Raw genomic sequence first — 24,160 nt, 5'->3', positions numbered from 1 at the left:
AGGGTTGCGGGACAACAGGAGAACCATAAGGTCAGTCTCATCATCTTTGAGAGAAGAAGCGCCATGCTATCTCTTATGGCTTTTTAGAAAAAAGATTCCCGAGGAAGCAGACATCCAGCGAACCTCATCAGTTTCTGGATACCCATAGACGACGAGGATGATGGTATAAGTTGGGTATCGAGCAGGCAGACGACTTATATATCACTCACACCACACTCTATTCCTCTTCGGATATAGTTCAAGATCGTCCTTCGGAAATAGCTGCCAGCTTTGACATGAATCATGAAACCTTGCGAAGACCGCGACAGGCAACAAAGACCATAGATTCGAAAGCCAGGTGTTTTGACATTTGCATCAAAATTTGCATCGGTCTTCTGAGAACATGCCGAGGCATCCATAAATCGGAGGAGGTATTTTGATTCGCTTTTGAGCAACGGTAGGCGATGGGAGATAACAGATGAAGTGTATCTGGAATTCGACGTTTCGCACCACGAAAGAGAGGGAGACAGGGCAGACATGGTCATCAGCTTTCGGTCTTCGAAAAGGACAGTCCACGAAATCCATCACTTTGTCGCATGGATTTTTGATGCTTGAAGACTGTCAAGAACGGCGAGACAGTCGATCGGCATGGCCGAGTTTGCTGTAAATTTCATTCCAGCCCAAGTAGAAGCCAGAGAAACCCAAATCGATACATTATTAGAATTGAAGATCTTTGAGAGGATCGTACAGCTACTCGTGTTCGACTTCCTGAAAGAAGGGAAGAGGGACATGCATGCGTGATATGTGGCTTTTTGTGAGGCGCGCACAGAAAAACAGACCGACGCCTAGGCCGCCTTTTGGAATATTGAGCGCGTGGATGAGAAGCCATCATGCAGAAAACGAATATATTTTGGAAAGAACAGGATATTTCGCCGACATGTGAAGGTCTGCATGCCTTTTGTTCATGAAGATGGTGAAATAAGGTAATTGAAGCAGAAGAGCACAAATAATAGATTTATATAGACGTGGACAGAGTCGGGCTAGCACAAGCACGTGAAAAGATGGCCCAACAAACAGTCTCTTAGCTAGCGGTCATCAAGACGCTCACCAAACAGAGATAAATATGACACCCATATGAAAAAGCCGAGGCCCGGCACTAAATATGAGATATATCCTTGACCCAATAAGTTATGCAGCCAGTCTTCTGCTACGCCCAAACACCGCGGAAATGCAACTCTGCTGTACATATACACACATATCTTAGCCGAGCCTGTCGCTCGCGCGGTTCAATATATCAGCCGTCTTCTTGATGGCTTTGGATGCGGTATCCCAGTCTTTTTTCTCGATTGCTTCGCGTGCAAAAGGGAAGACACTGGCTTCGAGGCCATTGTTGAGGTCCGGGGCGAAGACGACGTGTTTGTATTGGTCGCGGTTGGGAAGCTGTTCATGAATTAGTCAATGATGATCTCACATATCGGTGAGGCGAGGAACTTACACCATGCGGCCCCTTGTCGTCCTTTCCCCTCGCAAGATCAAGCAAGTCTGTTTCGAAACCCGCGATCCTGCCATTGTGGCCTACCCTCTGTATTGTGACACCACTACTTTCGAAGCCGCCAGTGGCATAGACTTGGTTATACCAACTTTGTTCCCACCGACCGAACGTCTCTGCTTTCTTCTTGAACATGCTCAGACTGTCGACCAGAGGTTGGAACATCTCAATGTCGTACTCGCCACCACCGCTCTTCTTCTCGGTCCAGTCCAACAACTGCTGGCCTTCTTCCTGCAGAGCGCGGGCGTAGTCATCAATCTTCATAGGAATGATGGGCTCTTGAGCAAGCTCGAGGATGAGAAGAACCCAGAGCTGGGCGAGCACGGCGTGGTAAGCGAAACCGGGGTCAATGTATTTGCGCATCCAAGAGAGAGTCTCGTAGCAGCTGCGCGCAATGGGGTTTGATTGACCCTCTTTGCTGGTGAAGCCGAAGTCGAGTGAGGAGGTACCAGCGATGGATTGGAAAGCAACGTAGTCGCTTCCAGCAGCTAGATTACCAATTTTGGAGTCCGAGGTCTCCCACAGCTCCTTCATAGTCTTATTCTCCCGGGGGTCGGAAAGTCGGTCGAGCACGCGCGTCCAGGCGTGTTGGAAGATCGGAGAGCCTTTGGCCCACAGCTTGTCACCCGTTACACCGACGTCGACATTCAGGTAGGCGATGGCGCTATCTCGGAGGGCTTGTACGTTGGCTTCAACATGCTCGGTAGAGCCGATTCTGTTGTATTCCCCAGCGTCCCAGGACGCAAATTCGATTGTGCGGAGCGGTCGCCATCCTTGAGAGCGCAACTCTCCAAGTACACGTACAACTTCGAGCATGACAGCCGTGCCAGAGCCAGGGTCTGCTGCACCGAAACACCAGGAATCGCGGTGGTTGCCGATTATGATCTTGCTAGCCGGATCTTCGCTGCCCTTGAGAGACCCGAAAACGTTAGTGATCCGCTGTTGTTCGACCTCATCCTGGTCGTTTTGCAGAAACACCTTTGGCGAAGTCTTTGGATGACCAGAATACCAGTGCTCGCCAACTTCCGGTACACCACCAATCCATTCATCTGGCAATTGCTCGCCTGAGCCTTTGAGCGACTTGAGCAGCTTCTGCGCATCCTTCCACGAGAGCGGTAGACTTGGGATTTTTGGCAAGGCCGGGTTCTTGTCTCGGGGCATGCGCTCCACCTTCTTGAAGCTCGGCAGTCCAGGCGTGAGCACATCTCCCATAATCATGTTTGTCTGTGCGACGGATCCTCGCTGCACACTGTCTCCAGGCCGCCACTTGCCATCTGGCCAGGGGTTCCCCTTCTTGAAGCCGTCATCTGCTGGATCTGAATATACCAAGACACCCACAACCCCAGCATCTTGCGCAGCCCTGATCTTCATTGATAGATCTGGCTGTGTTCCGTAATATCGGCAGAGCGCAATCGCACCTTGTACGTCCACCCCGCTATCCCATAATCGCTTGAAGTCTTTCTTGTCGCAGTAGTTGACGTATATCAAAGGCCCGGTGGCGTTTCCCGTCGCAGATAGGCCATGATAGGCGGGCGTTTGCGCTTTGGCAGGATTGAAGACGGACGGCTCTTCGAGTTTGGCCTCCCACTTCTTATCCTGTGGCTCGACGATGGCGACCCTCCGTCCGCCCTTCTTCGCGTAGTTCATGTATACGTAGTACCTGCACTAGTTAGCGTGATCCTTTGTGACGTCTCACAATGTGTAACGTACTCGTCGTGGGTATATGTGTCCATGTGCGCATCCTTGAACTTGCCCTCGATCCACTGCCCCAGCACATAACTCCCCTCGGTGCCCCCGATGTGGTCGTAGCTTGTAATGTATTCCAGATTCTTCTCAATCCGCCAGCTCTCGACGCTCTCCATAGCCGTCGAACGCACCCACTCGGGGTTGAATGGCGTGCCGAATCCTCCGCCCATGGGCACCACCTCGCTGACGACCAGCAGGTATACCAGGACGATGATCAGTATGAGACCGAACAATCGCGCGATAATCGACCATCCCGGCTTGTATTCTTCTGGTATCGTCGGTATGTGGTCCGTCATGGCGCTGAAGTTGGGACGCCAGCTGGGCCAGGGTATTCGCGGCATATTCCAACTCGATAGGGAATGTCTGATGCTGTAGAAGCGTTTCGAGAACCTGCCTCTTGATCGATTCCGCCTCGAGCGCCCCTCCTCAGCAGACTCTGGATCTAGAATGTCCATCTCCTCCATGGTCTGGCGCAGGTCCTCGTCCTGGCTCTCTCGCACCGGACTCCCGAGATCCGAGTCGCCATCGTCGTCGACCGACTGTACCGAGGGGGCCTGGTAGTATCCATTGCGCCTGCGCGGGTCGGCTTGTATGCGCACATCCGGGCTCAGGAGGCCTTGCCGCTCGGCATCGTCGCTGGTCTCGTTGGGTCCGAGGCGCGCAGGGGCGTTGCGCGAGGAAGTTGCCTCGTCGTATGTGGGGATGGGTGGCGGAGATGGCTCGCGGACGTAGCCATGTTTCTCGTCGCTCATGGCGAGCTAAAACCACGTGAGGGTGTCGTCGTCCACGTGGTGCGCGGTGTCGTGGTAAGGGATGCTCGCTCGCCCGCGGCGAATAGTCCGCAGGAAGCGAATGCTGCGTACGCGTATGCTTTGAATGGTAATTGGGTGGATGGGCTATCGATTGGGCATGTACATGGTGGACGGGTATAAGGAACGACGACAACTATATCAATACAGGCAAGAAGAAGGCGGACGAGGGGCTGCGTCTTGTCGGATGCAGGTGGCTGATGTGCATCCAGCATCTGGGGATGGCGGAGCGGAACATGGGTGCCGAGACCCTGTCCAAGATCTTGGTAGTTGAAACCATAGCTGACCATCTTTGCGACTCCATCACCACGGCATGTGTTTGAGCTTGCAAGGAAGTTTGTCAATTGTCGCACGAGGCATACACTTTTCTACATGCCGCGCCCTCCGGTCACTTTGATCGTCTCTCCGTTTACATAGCTGAACAGCGGACTCGCAACCGCCAACACGGCACTCGCGGCCTCGGTCGCCGTGCCTGGTCTCCTCAAGGGAATGTCCATGTGCTCCTGGCCCTGCCCTGCGCCTGCCTTTTGCGCCTGCGGTATCCCCAGCGCTACCTTCTCGCCGTCGGGCGTGGTAATGAATGCGCCAGCCTCCTTCGCCGCCGTCAACCGTGTCTGGATGTGTCCAAAGGCTACTGTGTTGGAGCGCACGCCGAATTGAGGGCCCCATCTGAAGATACGTTAGAGGGAAATACATTCGAGGGAGAGGGGGGAGACGTACTCTTTCGCAATGGTCTTGGTCATGCCGGTTACACCCGCCTTCGCCAGCGCGTAGTTGATTTGTCCAGCATTGCCGTTCACACCACTTGTGCTGGAAATGTTGATGATATTCCTCGGCTCGCCGTCCTTGACTCTGAAGTATGGCGCCGCAGCCCTCACAATCTTGAAAGGCGCTGTCGCGTGCAGGTCGACAATCGTGTGCCATTGCTTGTCCGTCATCTTGTGTATGACGCCATCCCATGTGTAGCCGGCATTGTTCACGATGATGTGGATCTTGCCGCCTCCGAACTCAGCAGCCTTTGCAATAAGCGTCTTGATGTAGGCGTCGTCGAGCACATCGCCTGCGACAGCCAGGGCGCTGCCACCAGACTCGTTGATCTCCGCAGCTACCGATTCTGCCTTCTCTACACTATCATCAGCCCGTGTTTGCATGCAGCGACTGCATTGACTTACTGGCATCTACATCGGCAACTACGACCTTCGCTCCTTCCTTCGCAAACAGCTTCGCAGCCTCGGCGCCGATTCCCTGACCTGAACCAGTGATAATGGCGGTTTGGCCAGCCAACATACCCTTGGGGTAGTTGAGATGGCCTGCAATCTGATCGATGCGCTTGGAGGAAGACATTATACTCAAAATATTGCGTTCACTTGGAAAATAAACCAGGGATTTTAATCTTCTAGCTGAGAAGACACCTCAAGGTTAATGGGCGCTCCTTCGTGAAATGCGGAGTAACTCAACCGCAACGGCCGACATCATCACTGACCATGCCGAGGTTCATGCCGTTAGCGCGTTTTGCCAGACGCGCCTTCCTAGGCATCTAGGTTCGGCTGACTCGACTCAAGACACCACACCAAACAACATGTCACGAAGAAGCATCGACTGCTGGAGAGGTCAAGTATCATTTGATTGGCCTAAGGCTTCCTGCTGTTCTCCAGCCGCACATATGCTTGCTCAATTTCCTCCGAATAGTCCTGCTCAACAGCCTTCCTCTGGACCAACTGCTTCAAGCTGACCTTGAGCGGCTTCTCTTTCTTCGCAATCATAACCGTTTCCCTAGGAATTCTGATCTCATTCAGATCAGCCTTATTGGTGGCAGCAACCACGCCATCATAAAGCTCATCAAGTAGCTGCACCTCGCTCTTTCCGTCCAGCACACCTTCCTTTGCCTGAACGATAACATACGGCGCAGGCCGGGCTTCCCCACCTACCAGCACATTCTGTACGTCTGGGTGTTGCAGAATACGTCTTTCAATATCCTGCGCATGGAACTTTGCCAGCCAACTCAGCTTCGTCAAGTCGTCTTTGCGGGCAGAAAACGCCCACCGCGTGCGGCCATCGGAGTCCTTGATGGGCCTGTAGAGCTCCTTCGTTTCGATCCGCTCCAGGAAACGATGTGCTGTGTTCCAGAAGCTTGTTTGAAAAGGATTAGTACGCCCATCTCCAACCTGCTCCAATATGAGTTCGTGGAGATCGTCCGAGCCTGCGTCCAAAGGCACCATCCTATGACCATTTTCTGGAACAAAGTCATGGGTATACCAGAGCTTTCTATCGACTGGTCGAAGGCCAATCTGATCTCCATTTTCCGTGGAGCCAATCATCGGGCTCAATCTTGTATGCTGACAAAGGTCGTCTCCAATCGCTCGATCCAAGGGTGCACCAGTATACACAATGAAGTCCAGTGACTTCAGCATTTGTCGAGTTTCTGGGTCCGCGTAGAGGCTGTTAATAGTGAATGGGGGGCATCTAATGCCTTCAATTCTGTTCATCAAAATGATCTTCTTGAACAGGTTGGGAGTCAGGGAAACTTCGTCCCGGGGCATCATGACGCAGGGACTGTCCAGGAAAAGCGGGCTCAAAACCATCGCATGTAAGCCGGCTATCCATTGCGGTGGACATGGATTGAGAGACGTCTTCCCGATCCAGCTTTCGTACTCAATGCCGCGGGGCCAGTGTCTTCGACTCAGTATGGGCATATTCCCTAATCCGCTCCACATGCCATTTGTGTGAAAAATAGGCTTGGGTTCGCCTAAAGAGAAGTGAGCTTGTGAGATAACAGATCGTTTCAGACAGATTACCAGTAGTGCCTGATGTATGGATGATGACGATTTCATCCCATTTGGCCTCTCCAAACGTTTTGTCATATGGATACCGTTTTTGCCCTTCATTGTCAAGCATCCATTCAAGCGACGGCAAAGCACATAGCTTCAAGCCTGACTCTATGTCGACCAACGGCCCTGCGGCATCGTCTTCTGGATAGAGCCATACTTTGCAACTACTTGCTGCAATCAAGCCCGCAAGCCCCTCTTTGGTCACCCGTCCATCGGGAATTAGCAAATACGGAGGCTGTTAGCCGTGAGGTCACACCGAACGACTTGACACTTACTTTCCGTCCATGCTTTACAACAGATGGTATCAAGATGGCATACCGTGGATCGTTGGGCCCGAAATAAGCAACCGTCTCGCAATCCACTGCTTTACCAAGCCGCTCGTCAAACCAGAAAGCCATCTTATCGATGGCACTTGCGTATTGCTTCCATGTAATCGTTTTGTAACCCCTGTGTAACCAGTCATCCGGCGCGTAACGCATGTACATGTTGTTCGGTATCCATTGCGCTTTCTCCTCGATGGCGTGCACGAAGAGTTGACCCTGGGGGTACTCTAACTTGTTCTCTGCTGTGATAGTCATCTTGGAATGTGAAACTGAGGGCTTGACAAACAAAGGGACGTAGCAAGGCTGCTGTGATAGCCAATGAAAGTTGTCCTCTATTGCTCGCCCGATACTGTCTTTATGTACACTTGTTTTTTAATCGTGTCGGCCAGGTATACATGAATTCTCCCGCTGTACGCACGTAAGGAAGCCGCCAGTCTGGCTCGGTCAACTATCTGATACACGTCCAAACAATCGCATACTTCATCGATCGGCCCGTTGCCAACAAAGCTCCATGTCTTTCCCCATTCGGCTAGTGCTTAGCTCATCAGCAACACGCGTCTTAGCATACAACCTTAAGTGCCGGCCTGAAGCTTGTATTCAATTGGATTTAGTTGCGAAGGTCATGCCGCCCCGCTAGGATATCGAATGTGAACAATGGGCCTAGGAGTCAAGCTCCTTGACGCGCGACTCATACACTAACGTGTCTGGGTGTAAGGCGGATTTAACGAAGAGACTGAATCCATCAAAACAATATGAAAGCAATTTTAGCCAATGCAGTGGGTAGTTCTAGTGACGGCGATCCGAAGGGCGACTCGCAGCTCACCAATACATTTCTCTCTTTCACATGCCGCACTATGTGTGGCCACGATCCATGCCTCAATTTATGCGAAGGTTTTTAGATAAAAGCTTGTCATGTCTTAGCGACTGATTAGTTATTTGTCGCAGAGGAAAAAGACTAATCTCCAGCCTCTGCGGCGAGATAGTATACACACTCCGACATTATTGTTTTCTAATCATATCTGCAGCAAAGCATCACCCAGAGTATTGCTATCCTATATGCCAGAAATCAACTATGCATATTTAGTTGCCATGTCACACAGCTGGTGCATGTCAGGTGGCAATGTCGAACCCGGCTCTGGCATTGTATTGGCTTTATACTACAGGGGCATAGAGAATTCCATTCCATCTCATCGAGGAATCGTTCATCAAACAGGCCTTAGACCTTGGTCTCCACGCTCACATTACCGATCTTCTTCTCTTCGCGGTACTGCTCTTCCGCAATCACATCAGCGGGGATGCGATCTGGCGTCTGGTTCACCAGTAACAGCATCGGACCTAGCGCAAGTGCCATCAAGCCAAAAGTGACGCAGAAGCCGATGAGAGGGGATGTCTTGATTTGGGTGTTCATTCCGTAGGAGATGGCTTGTCCGATGGCCTCAAGACAGCGGAAAGCTGCACCATTACGCACGTTTGCTGTATATCATCAGCGATGAATCAAGAAGACTTGCCGAATTAGGAGACATACCTTGAGCGTCTGTTGCGAAAGAAGAGAGTAGCCAGTACATGTAAGATTGCGACAGAGGACCAGTCGTCTGCACAAAGAAGTATGGCAAAAAAGAACGCGCATACAGCGAGTCATCCCAGTCGATCTTGCCTGGGTCATTACTGTTGAATCCGACTTGCATGACGATTGACCAGATGTAGACACCAAGGTTGAGAAGCACGACGGTAAAGAGACCGATTTGTGCACGACGACGTTGGCTGACACCCTTGAGATCGAGGATGAATCCGAGACCAAAACAACCGACAATACAGAAGAAGGGCGAGATGAGGGAGGAGAGAGCGCGGGCGCGGACGCTAAAGTAGGTTCCAAGATAGGTCGACCATGTCCCACTAATAACTGATTAGCTGCCGCCCCTTTATGATCGTGTGTTGACTGACCTGTAGAAGAACGACCATATGGCCCAAAATGCGGAAAGCAAGATAAGCTTCGACGTCATCGTGATCTTAATCTGCTTGAACTCCATAATGGTGCCGATCTTTTCAGAGACGAGGATACGCGTTCCGTCTGAGCGTACAACTCGTTCAAGAGGTGAGATGAGGAAGGCGAATGGCAAGGCCATACATTCAATGATCAAAAAGGCGACGTAGGTATCTGGCGTGACTCCGCCGACGACTCCCTTCTCGTGGTTCTTGGACAGACTGGGACACAAATTTTAGCTGCTGCGAAGTGGGCTTCAGTCTACAAAACTCACTTGATAGCACCGCCGACAAGCTGTCCTAAGTTTCTGGCAACGATCCAAAGTGCCAGGTACTTGCCACGAGATCCAGCCGGCGCGAGTGACATTATAGTTCCGGATTCTGCAACATACCAAGTGCCAGTTCCAATTCCTGTGAAGAAGCCGCCCAAGATCAAGTACCATTGGTTTCCGAACTTGGAGTTGCAGTAGTAGGAAGAGCCGCGGATTGGGAACGAGCAGGCGCCGATGACCAAAGCCCATTTCGTTCCGAGCTTGTTGACGATGGGCCCTCCGAGAGCACAACAGACAGCAAGCATGGTGTAGTTGACAGCGGTCGCGATGTTCGAGGTTTGCGGAGTAGCGAGACCACCTCCGCCGAGACCTGCAGACTTATCAATACGATGTACTGTGTTATGAGTTCAAAGAAGGCTTACCAGCAATAGCATCAGCCATTGCAGGACCGCAGAAAGCCTGCACACTGAGTAGCAGCATCTGCGTCAAGCTGTGCTGCCATATCCTTTTCCATTTTGGAACCGTCCTGGCATACTCTTCCATGTTGATTCTCTCGTCGGCGACATCGTATGTTGGAGGAGCGTTGAGCGGGTCGTTGCCCTTTGTACGGAGCGCATCGTCGTCGCCGCCGGCATGTGTGTTGGGAGGAGCAGCGTCGAACTTGGACATCTTGAAATACTCCTACTGGGAAGACCAAAAACGATACGGAGCAGATGCGACTGAGCTTCGAGCTGAGGCGAGATCAAAGGCATCGCACGCGACCTTTATATACACCATGTCCCTCCCGCACACATCTACCTCCTACCGTCTGTCCGCGCGACCAGCATCGGCTTATCTGTGGATTCCGGAACTATGTTACCCCAAGCTGGGGTAAACGAGTCGTTCCCGTCCAGCTGATAGGGACTTGTGGAGTCAATCGCTCCGGTGATAGACCGGTTTCCGAGGGAAAGGGCAGTTTAGATGAGAGTGTAGACTAGGCTGGATATGGAAGTGCGAACAGTTTGGAAAAGTGGAGGTTGGAAACTAACGTGATTACGGGAAAGTAAGCTTGCGCTAGACATGGTTGCGAGGCTTGGATGTCGGGTCGATGCAAAGCGTGAGTCAGCTATTCAGGTGCTCCGCGGGTTGAGGGCGACTTTTATAGAAAAGAGGTTTGTTGATATCGCCCTTTGGCTGCATAGACCCAGTTTCGTTATCGCAATGTCAAGCATGGAAGGTTATGGCCCTGCTTCATGCTCAAACCGGGCAGAATCGGAGAGACCGCCCTTGCTTGACGCATCGCTGACGTCCGCCAGCCTAACCCCGTTTGGAAGGGGTAACAGTCGGGATCGCCAAGCGAGAACGGCCGCGATACTTGGGACGGCAGGCCTCAATTACTCAATCAAAACCTCGCGTGCTCGCATCTGGCGCGTGGAGAATGCGTCGCCATCGTGTCACCGTGCTGGTGGCGTGTGCAGCCTCTAAGGATACTTAACCGGCGGGATTACATCGTGGGTCGGTACTGATAACGACTTCCGGCAGCGCTCCTCCCCATTCCAACACGCGAGCCATTGCAAGCGCGATAGGCTTTGATAGTTCAGCATGGCACCGTCGAGAGAGGCTACGTCTGTCGTTGTTGTCGGAGGTGGTGGGACGATCGGGTCGTCGACAGCCCTACATCTAGTACGCTCAGGATACAACCCATCCAACATCACAGTGCTGGACACGTACCCAATACCATCATCACAATCAGCTGGAAATGACTTGAACAAGATCATGGGGATCCGCCTGCGGAACAAAGTGGACCTGCAGTTGAGCCTGGAGGCGAGACAGATGTGGAAAGAAGATGATCTATTCAAAGAGTATTTTCACAACACCGGACGAGTGAGTATTCCAAGCGTAACCTAGTAAGAAACATTTCTAGAGACTGATGGTATTCTCAGCTTGACTGCGCCCACAGTGAAAAGGGTCTCGCGGACCTGAAGCAAGCTCATCAGGCTCTTCTCGACGCGGGTGCTGGCCTAGAGACGACAACAGAATGGCTAGACTCGGAAGACGAGATCTTGAAGAAGATGCCACTACTAGATCGCGAACAGATCAAAGGTTGGAAAGCTGTCTATAGCGATGACGGCGGCTGGCTTGCTGCAGCAAAGGCCATCGATGGGATTGGTGGCTATTTGCGCGATCAAGGTGTCAAATTCGGCTTCGGTGGAGCAGGGTCATTCAAGCAGCCTCTTCTGGCTGAAGGAGTATGTATCGGTGTTGAAACAGTTGACGGGACGCGGTATTACGCCGACAAGGTGGTTTTGGCAGCCGGTGCATGGAGCCCCGTGCTAGTCGATCTGCAAGAACAGTGTGTCTCGAAGGTATGTCCTTTCAGTTTAGCTACATGATTTCGCATTAACGTCTTCAGGCATGGGTATATGCCCACATTCAACTCTCTCCCAGCGAAGCTGCAGAATACAAAAACGTCCCCGTAGTCTACAACGGTGACGTGGGCTTCTTCTTCGAGCCTGACGAACACGGCGTCATAAAAGTCTGCGACGAATTTCCAGGATTCACACGCTTCAAGCAACATCAGCCTTTTGGGGCATCGGAACCAAAGCGCATCTCGGTACCTAGATCCGCAGCGAAGCATCCCACAGATACCTATCCGGATGCCTCCGAGGCCAGCATCCGCAAGGCTATTGCGACCTTCCTGCCAAAATTCACAGAGAAGGAATTATTCAACAGACATTTGTGTTGGTGTACAGACACGGCGGATGCGGCACTTTTGATGTGCGAACATCCTGAGTGGAAGAACTTCGTGCTTGCTACCGGAGATAGCGGGTGAGTTTCGGCCTCGTTACGAATGTCGCATGGATGAGTTACTGACTTGAAGTGTAGCCACACCTTCAAGCTACTTCCAAACATCGGTAAGCATGTGGTCGAGTTACTCGAAGGTACGCTGGCAGACGACCTCGCGCAAGCATGGAGATGGCGTCCCGGTACTGGTGATGCGCTGAAGTCGAGAAGGGCGGCGCGTGCGAAGGACCTCGCAGACATGCCAGGATGGAATCATGACGGTGAGACGCCTAGATCCAAACTGTAGTGCTCTCGCAAATGGAGATGGATGGCGATGTAGTCTGATTCGGAAGGTGGTATTAATCTGGTGCGCATCCTTCTGCGTATCTCCACACGTGCCTTATCTCCGGAAGGCTTGACTCAGACAAGGCGATAGAGTCATCTTCAACACTCACCTTATCTTCACCAGCTTCTGCCTAATCGTGATGGAATTGAATAAAGGCCCTCGTGGTTCAACTGGCATTCCAAACATCTGCAGTCTTCTAACCAACACCCATCAAGCTCAAGATGGCTACCGAACTCGACGCCGCCTATATTGCTCGTCTTTCCTTACACGATCCTCATAACTTCAGCATTCAGCACGCCCAAACCCTCCATCGTATAAGGCTCCTACAGCAATGGAACATCCTTACTAGCACAAAGGTGCTGGAATTAGGGTGCGGGCAGGGAGACTGTACGACTGTCCTTGCTTGTGCTGTTGGTGAGCAAGGGAGCGTAGTTGCCGTCGATCCAGCAGACTTGGGTTATGGTAGGTCCTTCCGAACTGTTTTTGTTTCTTGCTTTCCTGGCAGGCGTATAGAAGCAGTGAGTTTATGACCCCTCAGGTTCTCCGTATACTCTCGGCCAAGCACAAGATCACATCTCACAAGGACCGCTCGGGAAGCAAATTACGTGGATTCAACAATCCCCTCTGGAATACCTCTCTTCCCTCCCCATACCGTCTTCTATCTCTTCGGCACCCACCAGCAGCGAGAAGGCTTTCGACGCGACAGTGCTCGCCCACTGTCTATGGTACTTCCCGACTCCCTCGCTTGTCCTCTCCACTTTCCGTGCCATCAGACAGCACAGCAAGCGTCTTCTTCTTGCTGAGTGGTCGCTGGTAGCGATACATCCCTCTGCCCAGCCTCATGTACTAGCAGCGCTTACGCAGGCAGCGTTGGAGTGCCGTAAATCCAAGAGCATCTCGAATGTTCGTACCATCTTGGGCCCAAAACGACTCATCGAGCTGGCTTTAGCTGCCGGGTGGCAGCTGGAGAACGAGACCCGCGTGCAGAATGAAGAGGGACTGATGGACGGACAATGGGAAGTTTCTGCTTGTCTCTCCCCTTCTTTTGAGAGAGAAGTAAAGGAGAATGTGAGGGACGAGAGGGAGCGGGGAGTAATTCTTGCATTGCGAGATGCATGTGAGGCAAGCCTAGAAGGAATCCGGGGGGGTAGAAAGGGAGTCAGGGCGATGGACGTCTGGGTTGCTAGCTTTGTCTGATCTAGCGGACTGAGCACATGGTCGAAAGCAAGCCATACCCCATTACCAGTTGCCGTCTAATCTATATGATATTCCCCGTGATACATGTACCTTCAGGCACAAGGTCTAACTTAGAGAATATGTTGAAGGCAGGTGAAGCTAGTGACGACAGACAGATAGAGTCAAAATTTGTAACTGCTGCCAGGACGTACCTATAAGTTACACGCTTGTTCTAGCAGACTCACCGGCCTTGCGAGAATCTCGCATGACAAAATCGAGATTCTTTCGCTTGATTCGCAGTGTCTGGGATGAAGTATGAGCATGTCAGGATCCCTCGGTGTTGAGACAGCCCTGGAGCGGCTTCCTGCTGCATTCCGGCTAGTCCCGAAGGAGGCTTACAGCGCCTACGTCATCACGAATTGGAGACACCGACGCGACTCCACTAAATCCTCATGCGACCAGCCTCGAGCAGGATTCTTGTGAGCCCGCACCGACAATGCGCCGTTGCATCCATGGATGCTCTGACCTTGTCCATCCGCGCGCAAAGGGCTGGCCTAACCACTGCGCATCGCAACACGCCGTCGAAAACGTCCCAACCATCATCGGACGCTACCTAGGTACCAACGCGGAACCGGGATAGCTACGCTTGCCTATAGTGGACCTACTGTAGCCATCGCGTGAGCGCGCCTGCCTTTGCGACAACGACTCTGGACCCCGACATGGCGCAACAATTCCTTGCTGACCGCAATGGCTGGCTGTCGTTCCGGAGCAGCACGCCCGTACTGTACATCACAGCCGAAGACGCCGAGTTCGACATCGAGACTATGAAGGCATGGCGCGACGAGGGCTTCATCGTCGAATACATCCCCATGGGCAAAGGTGGCAAGCAATACGTGCAGACGCTTCACAAGCTGGGGGACAAGATGGGCATTGGGGAACGCTACGCAATCGTGGGTATACATCCCTTTCACACTCTGGCGCATGTCACGAGTATACGTACTCTGCGCCAGCACCCTCCGCATCATGTACTAACCATGCCTCTGTAGCCTTCGGTGACGCTGCAGCCGTATGTCTAGACGTCTACTCAGAACCCAAGACTGCCACCTCGAAACTCTGCTCCCTCATCGCCTACTACCCGTCCTCCATTCCCGATACGCGCCACCGCTTCACGTCGTCCTTTCGCGTGCTCGTGCATCTAGCCGAGGGAACATCCGGAAACGACATCACCGTTGGCGTGACGCGTCGCCCCGAAGTTCTTGGCATACAGGGCAAGCGACGAACGGTGCAGAAGCGCGTCACGCACGGCATTGGCGCGGGAGGTTTACAGGACAAGATACTGTATCCGTGCTTCACATACGAGGGCGTTGATGCAGGCTTTGCAGAGCACGATCTAGATGAATACGACGCCGTGGCCGACGCTATCGCATGGAGCAGGAGTCTGAGCACTGTTCGGAAGGGCTTCAGCGCCGAGGTGGATCTGGAGCGGGTATGGGAGGAAAACGAAGAGCGTATGCATGGCGACCTACCGCATCTATCACAAAAGCTAACACTCAACAGAAAAATATCGCGGAAAGTCGCTCGATAAGATTCTCGAAACCTACACCAAAACCCCGACACCGTACATAAACTTTACTCCGACCATGACCGGTGCAAGCGGACATCCAGACCTTAAGCGCTTCTATCGCGACTACTTTCTCAAGACAGCTCCACCATCAATGCACATGCGGCTCATCTCGCGCACAATAGGCGTCGACCGAATAGTAGACGAACTTTACATCCAGTTCAAACATACCTGCCAGATGCCCTGGATCCTTCCCGGTGTTGAACCAACGAACCAGAAGGTAGAGATAGTCGTCGTGAGCATCGTGGGATTCAGAGCTGGAAAGATATGGTGCGAGAGATTTTACTGGGACCAGGCTTCTGTGCTCTTCCAGGTCGGCCTCCTGGATCCTGAGGAGGTGCCCAAGGAGTTCAAGAAGAAAGATGATGATGAAGATGGTGGACTCGAGATGCTGCCAGTTAGTGGAAGTGAGGCAGCGAGGAAGGTTATGGATGTGGAGAGTGAGGAGTTTAATGACATGATTGATGACTGGTAACAGCAACGGACATCGCGGTGTAGTGTTGGTAATTCAATGTTGGCCGTTCTGGCTTGACCAATTCTACTTCATCTCTGTATAATAAACAGCACGATCAAGAATGGCTCTCCATGAACCCCCTCCGTCAACCTTGTCTTCATTGTAAGGCTACAGACAACGAAACGAGCAGCCGCTATATGCCCTTCTGCACGCTTTAAGGATCCTAAATAGTCGCATCATCCGATATGGCTTCAGTCTTCCTTGTACTTTTCAGCCCTGACTACCCGTTAGCACTCAGCGCTTCACACGATCAAGCTCATCTCACCTGCCATAAGATGGCCCTAGTAGAACTCATACACAGAATCATACAAGCCATTAAGTCCTGCGTTTCTAAACCGCTGAGGGGTATAGACATTCGATGGTGGCTCGCGGGTCCCATGTACACCGTCACGTATCGAGTATGTAGGCCGGGATGCCATGTCAAAGTCGTCGTCGTACGCCTCATACGAGCCATCTTGCTCGTCGTATGTACGCTGGAGGAGTTGTGCATACTCTCGATCCTGATCTTCTTGGCGTCTTCGATGGACACGAGAAGGTGTTGCTCGGTCTAGTAGTGCTTGCCAATGGCTACGGGATGAATGGCGGTCTCGTCCGTTCGTAAGCCGTTGCACATCAGTACGGCCGATTGGTTCACGGGTAGCCTGGTGAGTGTCGCCTCTATCGCTTCTCGTTCGACGTGCTGCATCGACTATCCTACGGGTATCCTGAGCCTGTGGATGAAGTTCTGGGTTTCGCTGCAGGCGCTTTCGAGGACGATTATTAGCAGACCGGTCATCTGCACCATTCCGTCGAAGTAGACCTAGCTTGACCCCAGCCTGTCCGGGTAGTCGCAGTAGAGAGGCTACAAGACGTTCCGATCGAGACACTAGCCACCTCATACGCTGATTTACTAGCACATCCCAATCGGATTGACGGGCTATAACGCGCATAACGTCTGTGGATACTTGGACTGGTCGCTGCTGGGGTTCTTGGACCGATCGCTGCTGGGGTTCCTGGCTCCATCGAACCATGCTGTCTTCTCGAATGAAGTCTGTGGGTACTTGGACCAGTCCTTGCTCGGGTTCCTGACTCCATCGAACCATGTTGTCTTCTTGAAGGAAGTCTGTCGGTACTTGGACCGGCCGCTGCTGGGGTTCTTGGCTCCATCGAACCATATTGTCCTCTCGAATGAAGTCTGCCAGTACCTCCATTGGTAGCTGTGGAATCTCTTGGCTTGTTGGAACTACAGGATCTTCTCGTACAATGCCTGTAGGTACTTCAATTGGTGGAGGTTGAACCTCTTCGCTTGCTGGGACAACAGTCTCTTCTCCATGTAGAGGCGCGCGGCAATTAGGACACAAACCATTGCCACTTTCGATCCAACGTCTTACGCAGTTTTCGCCGAAGATGTGACGGCATTCGAAAATTATAGGACGGTGATTGGCGTCGTATCCTTCCATGCATATGGCACATTCGAGAGACTCGAGGGAAGAGAGAAAGGCCTGTGCATCTGTTGGTTGCGTCATGGTGTTGGTTGAGATCACACGCAAGAGCAATGAGTGCACCCAATTGTGGAAGCGAAAGAAATGCTTGGAGGCTCGACTCTAAGTACAGCTGAGTAGCTGGGAGCTGCAGTCTCCCTCGTGCACGACCTCTTTGGCGTGGGCTTTCACTCAGCCCTGAATCACATCATAAAGCCAAACTATGTTCACTGGGACTGGCGCAAGCAGTACAACCCTTGAAGCAGTCACGATATATTCAAAGATGAGATGAATGTTGACAAATAGGTCTTTTCGAAGATCGCGAAAGGCAAGCAGAGTGATCTCTTTGTATACATTTGTGCTGAAAGAAAACTAAGAAACAGCATATCGTGAGGCGTGATGGTGATTTAAGGAATGCATCCTAGGCTATCTGGCTCGTAGTATCAGGGAGAGCTCGTGCAGCGTTATAATGAAATGACCTAAGAGACCGTAGTAACTCACCGTAGCATCGTATACGAAAGTGAAACTGACGATTGAAGAGCCCCTGATTTCCGGGCCTTACGGAGCCCCACAAACATATCGAGACTTCAACCCTGTGATCTCACATCTGCTTCGGGGCTCGGTGGCGATACGGTAGGCGAGCTAGCGTGTTCCGGTATATCGCTGCGCTCGGTCTCCATCGCCACTGGCAGCTGAACTCTCGACCCTCCTAGTTCTGTATCGTAGAAATAGGACGCCCGATTCATCGAGTTACGAGATAGGCGATTGCTTGCACGCGCCCTCCCCATAGCGATATTTCTAATAGCACCGCCAGTGGCTGCCGAGTCTATCGATAGTCGAACCTCCGCCCTGTTCCGAGCATACTGCTGCCATTCGTGCACAATACTGTGCATCGAAAGAGGGCGCGAAGACTCAGATCCGCGGCGATCTCGATGTAAGGTATCGATCAGCAATTGGTGTGTGGTAGGAGCCATACTGATTCGTTCAACAACGGTTTCGGCGTCTGATAAATTCGCTTCGCTCATGCTCAGTGGACGATTATGGAAAGTCTGCGTACTTCCCCGAAAGACGTCCCAGTAGTCGTGAGTGCCAAAGGTGTTTCCAACGAAAGCCAAGGCAGAATGACGTCTGGTAAGTGGACGATGAGACAACAGCGAATCTTCCGAAAGGTTTGCCTGCGTTCCACTATTGATCATGACTGGGTCATTGATCGGAACAGTGGACACGGCATACTGTGTTCTGAAGTCTGTTAGTTGCCTGCGGCCCCATTCCCAACGCTCTTGTGGAGATAAAGCATGGAACGCCTGAAGGTCGAGATCTTGGAGCGAAACCAGCGCATTCGTGGCGGCAGCTGATCGGTCGCGGACATTAGGAAACTCCTGAGTTGATCCGCCTTGGAGGTCGACGTGAGTCTCTGTAGACTCAGCCAGGGATTCCGAGTTTTCCACGATGGGCGCTATACCAGCCGGTAAAGATCCCCCGATTTTGCGATGGCGATCTTGGTCGGAGCTACTCTCAGGGAACCTCGTAACTGGGGGAATGGGCTTTGATTTGCGTAGTCGTGCTGTAAGCCTCATACTGAGGCGAGAGAAGGCCTGCCGACCTTTGGACCAAGCGTTTTGGCGGAATGTCGCATGCCTCTGGCCACCCGAGCGGATATGGCTGAGACCTGAAGCTTGTTCCCCATTACTGGATTCAACCGACACTGGCCCTGGGTGACTGCCGATGGATGCTGGGTGTTGCTGGGTGTCTCTCTGAGCGGTTGACCGTACAGATGTCTCCCGGGATGGACCGGCCGGTGTGCTTTCCGGTATGACGGTAAGAGTGGGAGATAGTGTGGCGATAGGAGTGGCAGACTGTATAGCCCGAACCAGAGTTTTGCGGAAATCAGCCTCAGCTGCAAGCGTCTCCGGCTCTAGACTCTTTGTAGAGAGAAGAGACAGGCGCGTGCCATTGAGTTTTCCGAAGGCCAACCACAATTTCTGGCATTTGTGGCAATACACATCACCGAATTCAGTAGAGTCGCCCGAAACCTGAACATGCACTTGTACAGATCTGTGGTGATGATGGCAGGTCGAACAGTTTCCACTGAGGTTCAGTGCCCAACGGCCTTCGGATAATCGAGGGACACTTTCGATGGAGGAAATCGTGTCGTGCCTGGTAAGCTCGACGACGGGTGCGGTTCCAGTAGTAAGCTCATCATTGGTGAACGATCCGTCTGTAACAATGTGGGCCCGAGAATCCATCTTTGGAAGAAATGTCCGGGTCGTTGCCAGGGCTAAGCGATGAACCGGCTTCCACGACTGTGTTGCCCAGAACAGTTCTTCGCCTGATGCATAGGATGATCCGGTCAGACAAATGCAGTGACCGAATTGAGCAGAGTCAGTATAGTGTAAGAGTATATCCGTGGCTCAAGGTCGAATCAGTCTAGGGTAGGCTGTATGGATAAGTTGGATGAGGCTGTGAAGTGCTGTCTTTACACATACACACGGGTGTAGCGGAGCTTTTAACAGCCAGGCATACATGTGGTTGCAAGGCAGCTACAGCCACAGATACTGTGTGCCTACTTCCAGGCACCATACATCCTGGCAAATGACTTGACGATGTGGGAAAAGTGTTGAGGTCGAACGGTGGCGCAGCACGCTTAGAGATGCTTCGCCTCATAACGAACCTATGGAGGTCGACAGAGTTGGGGCGGGAACTGCAAACTGTGACGTAGGAAACGTGTGAAATTCACCGAGAGAATACGGTGAGGCAGTCCCCATGATAGACAAAGAGCTTGCTAAAAGTGCTTTCAGAGGTCGTCCTGGATAAAATAAGCATCGAGACGATACCGAACGCGATCTCTGGTACACGCGAAGTACGACACGAAGACGTACTACGCGGAGGACTGGATGCGATTGAACGTGCTAGCCTTGAATAACAGGCAGTACTCGTGATCGAGACATAGCTATCGTCCGTTCACTGTTATGTCATGTCGTTGCTTTTTCCTGTTGTTCCGTAAGCAAGCCCAAATGCGTGCGAAAGAGACGTGTGCATTGCCAGGCAGCGCGTCGCCTGCTCGCGCACACAGCCCCAAACTGTCCGCACTGGGACTGCATGGGTGACGACGGGAGAACTATGGAGGCAGGAGCGGTGAAGGAAGACGTCACACGCGAGTGCATTGACCGATAGTTTGCGAGATGAATTGTATCGCGCGCGAGCGATGGACGGCACGCAAACCACACAAATTACAAGAGCACCGCTCATGCGAGGACGGGACTGAGTCGGTGTGAGCAGGTCGTCGTCTACTCTGCAGCCTCAAGCCCCATGGAATCCAGACGCGCATGAACTCCAACAGCAAAATAGAATCCCAGAATGTCTCCCTCTGCTCACAATACGTAGCAAGTTGGCGCTTCACTCTTCCCACATGGGGTAGGCAGAGGAGCGGAGTGGTTTTGCCAGCGGAGGCCCGAAGCGGTTAGGACGCCCGCACGTGCCATTTACCTTGGCAAGCCAACACTCGCAAGCGAGAACGATCGAAATTCCTCCCACTGTAAGAGCATCGACAACACCACATCGACGACGTACGACAAGCCGCCATCATGTGTGAGTATACCCGGAATCTGTCGACTCACATCAGTTGTTGCGACCCTGGCTTTCATTGCGCCGAGTGTGCCTCACCCAGCGCGTGGAGTGGGGTCGCAATAATTAATGTTCAGACACTTGTAATAGAGACATGCTGACAACTTTACAGCGCTCGTCTCCGGAGAGAAGTCTAAGTACGTTCAGACAAGAGTCTGCGATTCCCCGTTCAGCCCTCCGCTTCCTTCGCATCGAAACGCCTAGTCCCATAGAGACACACGACCTCGCATCCGCCTTCCAGTTCGACAGCACTCAGAAGCCAATGAAAGGGAACAGAGTAGACGATCGTACGCATCAAGCGTTGCAGAAAGATGAAGGAAACTATCCGTGCAAGGGGATGCTTTGTTGTGCTGTTCGGACTGGAGTGGCCAATTGCGATGGCTGATGGTTTTCGGATTGCGGAGGTCTTGCATAGAGGCAGCGCACAAACGGAGGCATATTCGCACCACAAGAGCATTGCTGACTTTACCAGCTTCCAATACATCATCCGTTTGTTGAACACGAACGTCGATGGCAAGCAGAAGGTCATGTACGCCTTGACCAAGATCACGGGTGTCGGTCGCCGATACTCCAACTTGGTCTGCAAGAAGGCCGATGTCGATCTGTCCAAGCGCGCTGGTGACCTCACCTCCGAAGAGCTTGAGCGTATCGTTACCATCATCCAGAACCCTCTCCAGTGTACGCCACGACCATCTCTCCAACAGGGATAATGACGCTGACACCCTGCAGACAAGATCCCCGCCTGGTTCCTCAACAGGCAGCGCGATATCGTCGATGGCAAGAACAGCCAGGTCCTCGCCAACGGTGTCGCCTCCAAGCTCCGTGACGATCTCGAGCGCTTGAAGAAGATCCGCGCTCACCGTGGTCTCCGTCACTACTGGGGCCTCCGTGTCCGTGGTCAGCACTCAAAGACCACCGGTCGTCGCGGCCGAACCGTCGGTGTCTCCAAGAAGAAGGGTTAAAGGTTTTCGCATGCGCTGGGCAGCTGGGGCTGGAACATGCCTTTACGAAATGGGTGGTGCACTTACGGTGTTTATCAAACGGCTTTCATTGGCTTTCACACTTACACTTCATGCGGCAATGCACGATATGAGGTGAGGTGATGCGGCACGGTTAGGGTTGGCCGAATACAGCCTGTACCAAAATCACACATTCAAATTTCGACTTGTTCCATCATGATGCGTATTCGCTTTCGACAGTCCAGGGTTCCGCATCAGTCATGTGAGGGAGCTTATTGTGTGGCGCCTAGAATAGGCTAGTGATTGGCGATGAGGACTAACATCGCTTTGCGCCCACACTCCGCTCACGAGGCACCACGTCACACAACGACCACGCTTCGGCGCACTAGAGTGTTCTGAGTGCTGGTTCTTGTACTGAGTGGACATTGTCATCGGCACGATCCGCTAACGGCGTCTAGGCTGGTCACACCTGCTTTCCTAAGGGCACATTGGACAAACCCACGAATCATAATCCCCATCGAAGCTGCGGCACCTGGCGAATCTTGGGTGCAAGACAGGCCTTCCTATCCTCCATACTCTCCCAATCAATTATCCCAGTCCGAAGCGACCTATTCTACTCGATTTATCAAGCGCCAAGTGTGGAGTGCGTTGTGTCCCACACATGCTGCAACATTTCAACCTCGCGATCGTCGGCATCTGCAGTGCCAGTGCGTCCTGCTCAATGGTACGCCTTCCCCGCTATTTACGCCTCTCTCACAGGACGTGACTCGGAAGGCCCGTAAAGTCTTCCCTACGGCGCCGAAGTCGTGGCATGGTTGCATATTTCACCTGCAGGGCCAGTGAAAGGGCCGCATGGCTGAGGTGAGTACTGTGGATATAACCCTTCCTGAAAGCGCGGTCTTTCGCTAGGCCGTCGGAAGGGCTCTTCTTTGCGTTTCCTCTTTTCGTATTGAGTTTCTTGTCCGGTCGCAGTCAGCGCTCGATTATGACGACACTCATCCGGACTCCTTCGCCCAAGTTGCGCATACGATCGTTGTCCTTCGACTCGCCCTCTTCGCGTATCAGTGACACGCCCCTTGACGATGGGCCTCTGTCAAAATCAACGGGCTCGCTCATTACACTCTCAAGCTACGATGCCATCAAAGCCGCCGCACAGGAAGCGTTACGCTCCGTCAGAATGCTACTACCCCTGAACACCAAAATGAGCGATGATTCAATGTTCTCCGACGCATCCAGCCCCGCCTCCTCAGCAGCAAGTTCTCCCAGCTCGGCTGGAGGCGGTATAGAACTGTCCACCCCACCACTGTCCTCGTCCCGTCGTCAACGCCCACGTCCTCACCCTCTACAATTTGCACAACAGACGAGCCATGAGAATGCAGTCGTCCCGGGACCAACCTCACCGTTTCTCTACCAAGATACAAGTTATGCAATGTACTCGCCGTGGCTGGTTCGTGTAGTACTAGACATGCACGACGTCAGAGGACTGGACTGGATGGCGATTGCGGATCCAATTGAGCGGGTATGGGGCGTACAGACTAGTAGCGCTGATGTGCTCGGGATCTTGAGTGACAATGGGCGTGTGCTCAATCGGCGGTGGTGGGATTAAGCAAGCGACTGAAAACGTTGCTGCAGGGATGAAGACACGCACTGAGCGAACGCGACGTTATTTGAGATCATGGGGATTGTGTGGTGGGGATGCGAGCGCTTTCATTAACTCTCCGTCTTTCCTTTCGCTATTTCCTACTTGTTGGGTACCGGCGCTCCGTTCTTGACGCATGTTTCAGGCACGGCATTTGCATGGTAACGATTACGACTTACGACTCTTACTCACGAACGCGATGCGAAAACGGGTGCGTCGTTCAGATGATAACGAGGAAGCACGAAGCACAACTTAACGATGACATATTTACGAACTTACGATTAGCATACATGGAATGTAAAACTACAATCATGAAGTGAAAATCTTTCGCATGTTCGCAGTTAGTTCTTCTTGATGCTACGAAAGGTGCTAAAACTAAGTCCTACCAAGCGTCTGGTCGCTATACTGCACAGATGTGTAATTGCCATGTTCAGGTTCATGAGGCCCGGTACCCGGGCTTGACTGCCCCACGCAAATTTGCATGCGGGAGGATGCAAGATCATGCAGCTCTCGAACAGCTGTCCCGCAACGAGTGGCTCAGCGAAGATACATCGGGACCGTTGCAGATAGCA

General features: G+C 52.5%; 9 protein-coding genes across 9 annotated transcripts; 3 read left to right on the top strand and 6 right to left on the bottom strand.

Annotated features, from left to right (window-relative positions):
- Window positions 1-1,239: 1,239 nt before the first annotated feature.
- Window positions 1,240-4,026, bottom strand: J4E86_003588 (uncharacterized protein; the record flags this gene model as incomplete). The annotated part of the gene is made up of 3 exons (XM_051444141.1): window positions 1,240-1,419; window positions 1,475-3,188; window positions 3,239-4,026. The coding sequence occupies 3 exons, from the start codon at window positions 4,024-4,026 to the stop codon at window positions 1,240-1,242; spliced, it is 2,682 nt and encodes an 893-aa protein (XP_051305636.1).
- A 425-nt stretch (window positions 4,027-4,451) lies between these two features.
- J4E86_003587 (uncharacterized protein) lies at window positions 4,452-5,427 on the bottom strand (the record flags this gene model as incomplete). Its single annotated transcript, XM_051444140.1, has 3 exons — window positions 4,452-4,752; window positions 4,804-5,206; window positions 5,256-5,427. 3 exons carry the CDS (start codon window positions 5,425-5,427, stop codon window positions 4,452-4,454), a joined length of 876 nt encoding a protein of 291 aa, XP_051305635.1.
- Window positions 5,428-5,714: 287 nt separating this feature from the next.
- Window positions 5,715-6,382, bottom strand: J4E86_003586 (uncharacterized protein; the record flags this gene model as incomplete). Its single annotated transcript, XM_051444139.1, has 2 exons — window positions 5,715-6,199; window positions 6,340-6,382. The coding sequence occupies 2 exons, from the start codon at window positions 6,380-6,382 to the stop codon at window positions 5,715-5,717; spliced, it is 528 nt and encodes a 175-aa protein (XP_051305634.1).
- Window positions 6,383-7,130: 748 nt separating this feature from the next.
- Window positions 7,131-7,489, bottom strand: J4E86_003585 (uncharacterized protein; the record flags this gene model as incomplete). The annotated part of the gene is made up of 2 exons (XM_051444138.1): window positions 7,131-7,146; window positions 7,230-7,489. 2 exons carry the CDS (start codon window positions 7,487-7,489, stop codon window positions 7,131-7,133), a joined length of 276 nt encoding a protein of 91 aa, XP_051305633.1.
- Window positions 7,490-8,450: 961 nt separating this feature from the next.
- Window positions 8,451-10,155, bottom strand: J4E86_003584 (uncharacterized protein; the record flags this gene model as incomplete). The annotated part of the gene is made up of 5 exons (XM_051444137.1): window positions 8,451-8,707; window positions 8,760-9,127; window positions 9,176-9,436; window positions 9,490-9,856; window positions 9,909-10,155. The coding sequence occupies 5 exons, from the start codon at window positions 10,153-10,155 to the stop codon at window positions 8,451-8,453; spliced, it is 1,500 nt and encodes a 499-aa protein (XP_051305632.1).
- A 912-nt stretch (window positions 10,156-11,067) lies between these two features.
- On the top strand, window positions 11,068-12,298 carry J4E86_003583 (uncharacterized protein; the record flags this gene model as incomplete). The annotated part of the gene is made up of 3 exons (XM_051444136.1): window positions 11,068-11,349; window positions 11,409-11,831; window positions 11,879-12,298. 3 exons carry the CDS (start codon window positions 11,068-11,070, stop codon window positions 12,296-12,298), a joined length of 1,125 nt encoding a protein of 374 aa, XP_051305631.1.
- Window positions 12,299-14,490: 2,192 nt separating this feature from the next.
- Window positions 14,491-15,867, top strand: J4E86_003582 (uncharacterized protein; the record flags this gene model as incomplete). The annotated part of the gene is made up of 3 exons (XM_051444135.1): window positions 14,491-14,725; window positions 14,818-15,279; window positions 15,329-15,867. 3 exons carry the CDS (start codon window positions 14,491-14,493, stop codon window positions 15,865-15,867), a joined length of 1,236 nt encoding a protein of 411 aa, XP_051305630.1.
- A 955-nt stretch (window positions 15,868-16,822) lies between these two features.
- Window positions 16,823-17,218, bottom strand: J4E86_003581 (uncharacterized protein; the record flags this gene model as incomplete). Its single annotated transcript, XM_051444134.1, has 2 exons — window positions 16,823-17,102; window positions 17,133-17,218. 2 exons carry the CDS (start codon window positions 17,216-17,218, stop codon window positions 16,823-16,825), a joined length of 366 nt encoding a protein of 121 aa, XP_051305629.1.
- Window positions 17,219-21,102: 3,884 nt separating this feature from the next.
- On the top strand, window positions 21,103-21,952 carry RPS18 (ribosomal 40S subunit protein S18B; the record flags this gene model as incomplete). Its single annotated transcript, XM_051444133.1, has 3 exons — window positions 21,103-21,127; window positions 21,463-21,668; window positions 21,720-21,952. Coding segments are annotated over 3 exons (464 nt in total), but the record flags the coding sequence as incomplete, so codon positions are not given.
- Between the last annotated feature and the right edge of the window lie 2,208 nt (window positions 21,953-24,160).

This window comes from Alternaria arbusti, assembly GCF_024043155.1.
Source record: "Alternaria arbusti strain BMP 1465 chromosome Unknown scaffold_3, whole genome shotgun sequence".
NCBI lineage: Eukaryota > Fungi > Ascomycota > Dothideomycetes > Pleosporales > Pleosporaceae > Alternaria > Alternaria arbusti.
The sequence above is the reverse complement of the archived record's forward strand: the minus strand, read 5'-3'. Positions and strand labels throughout refer to the sequence as shown.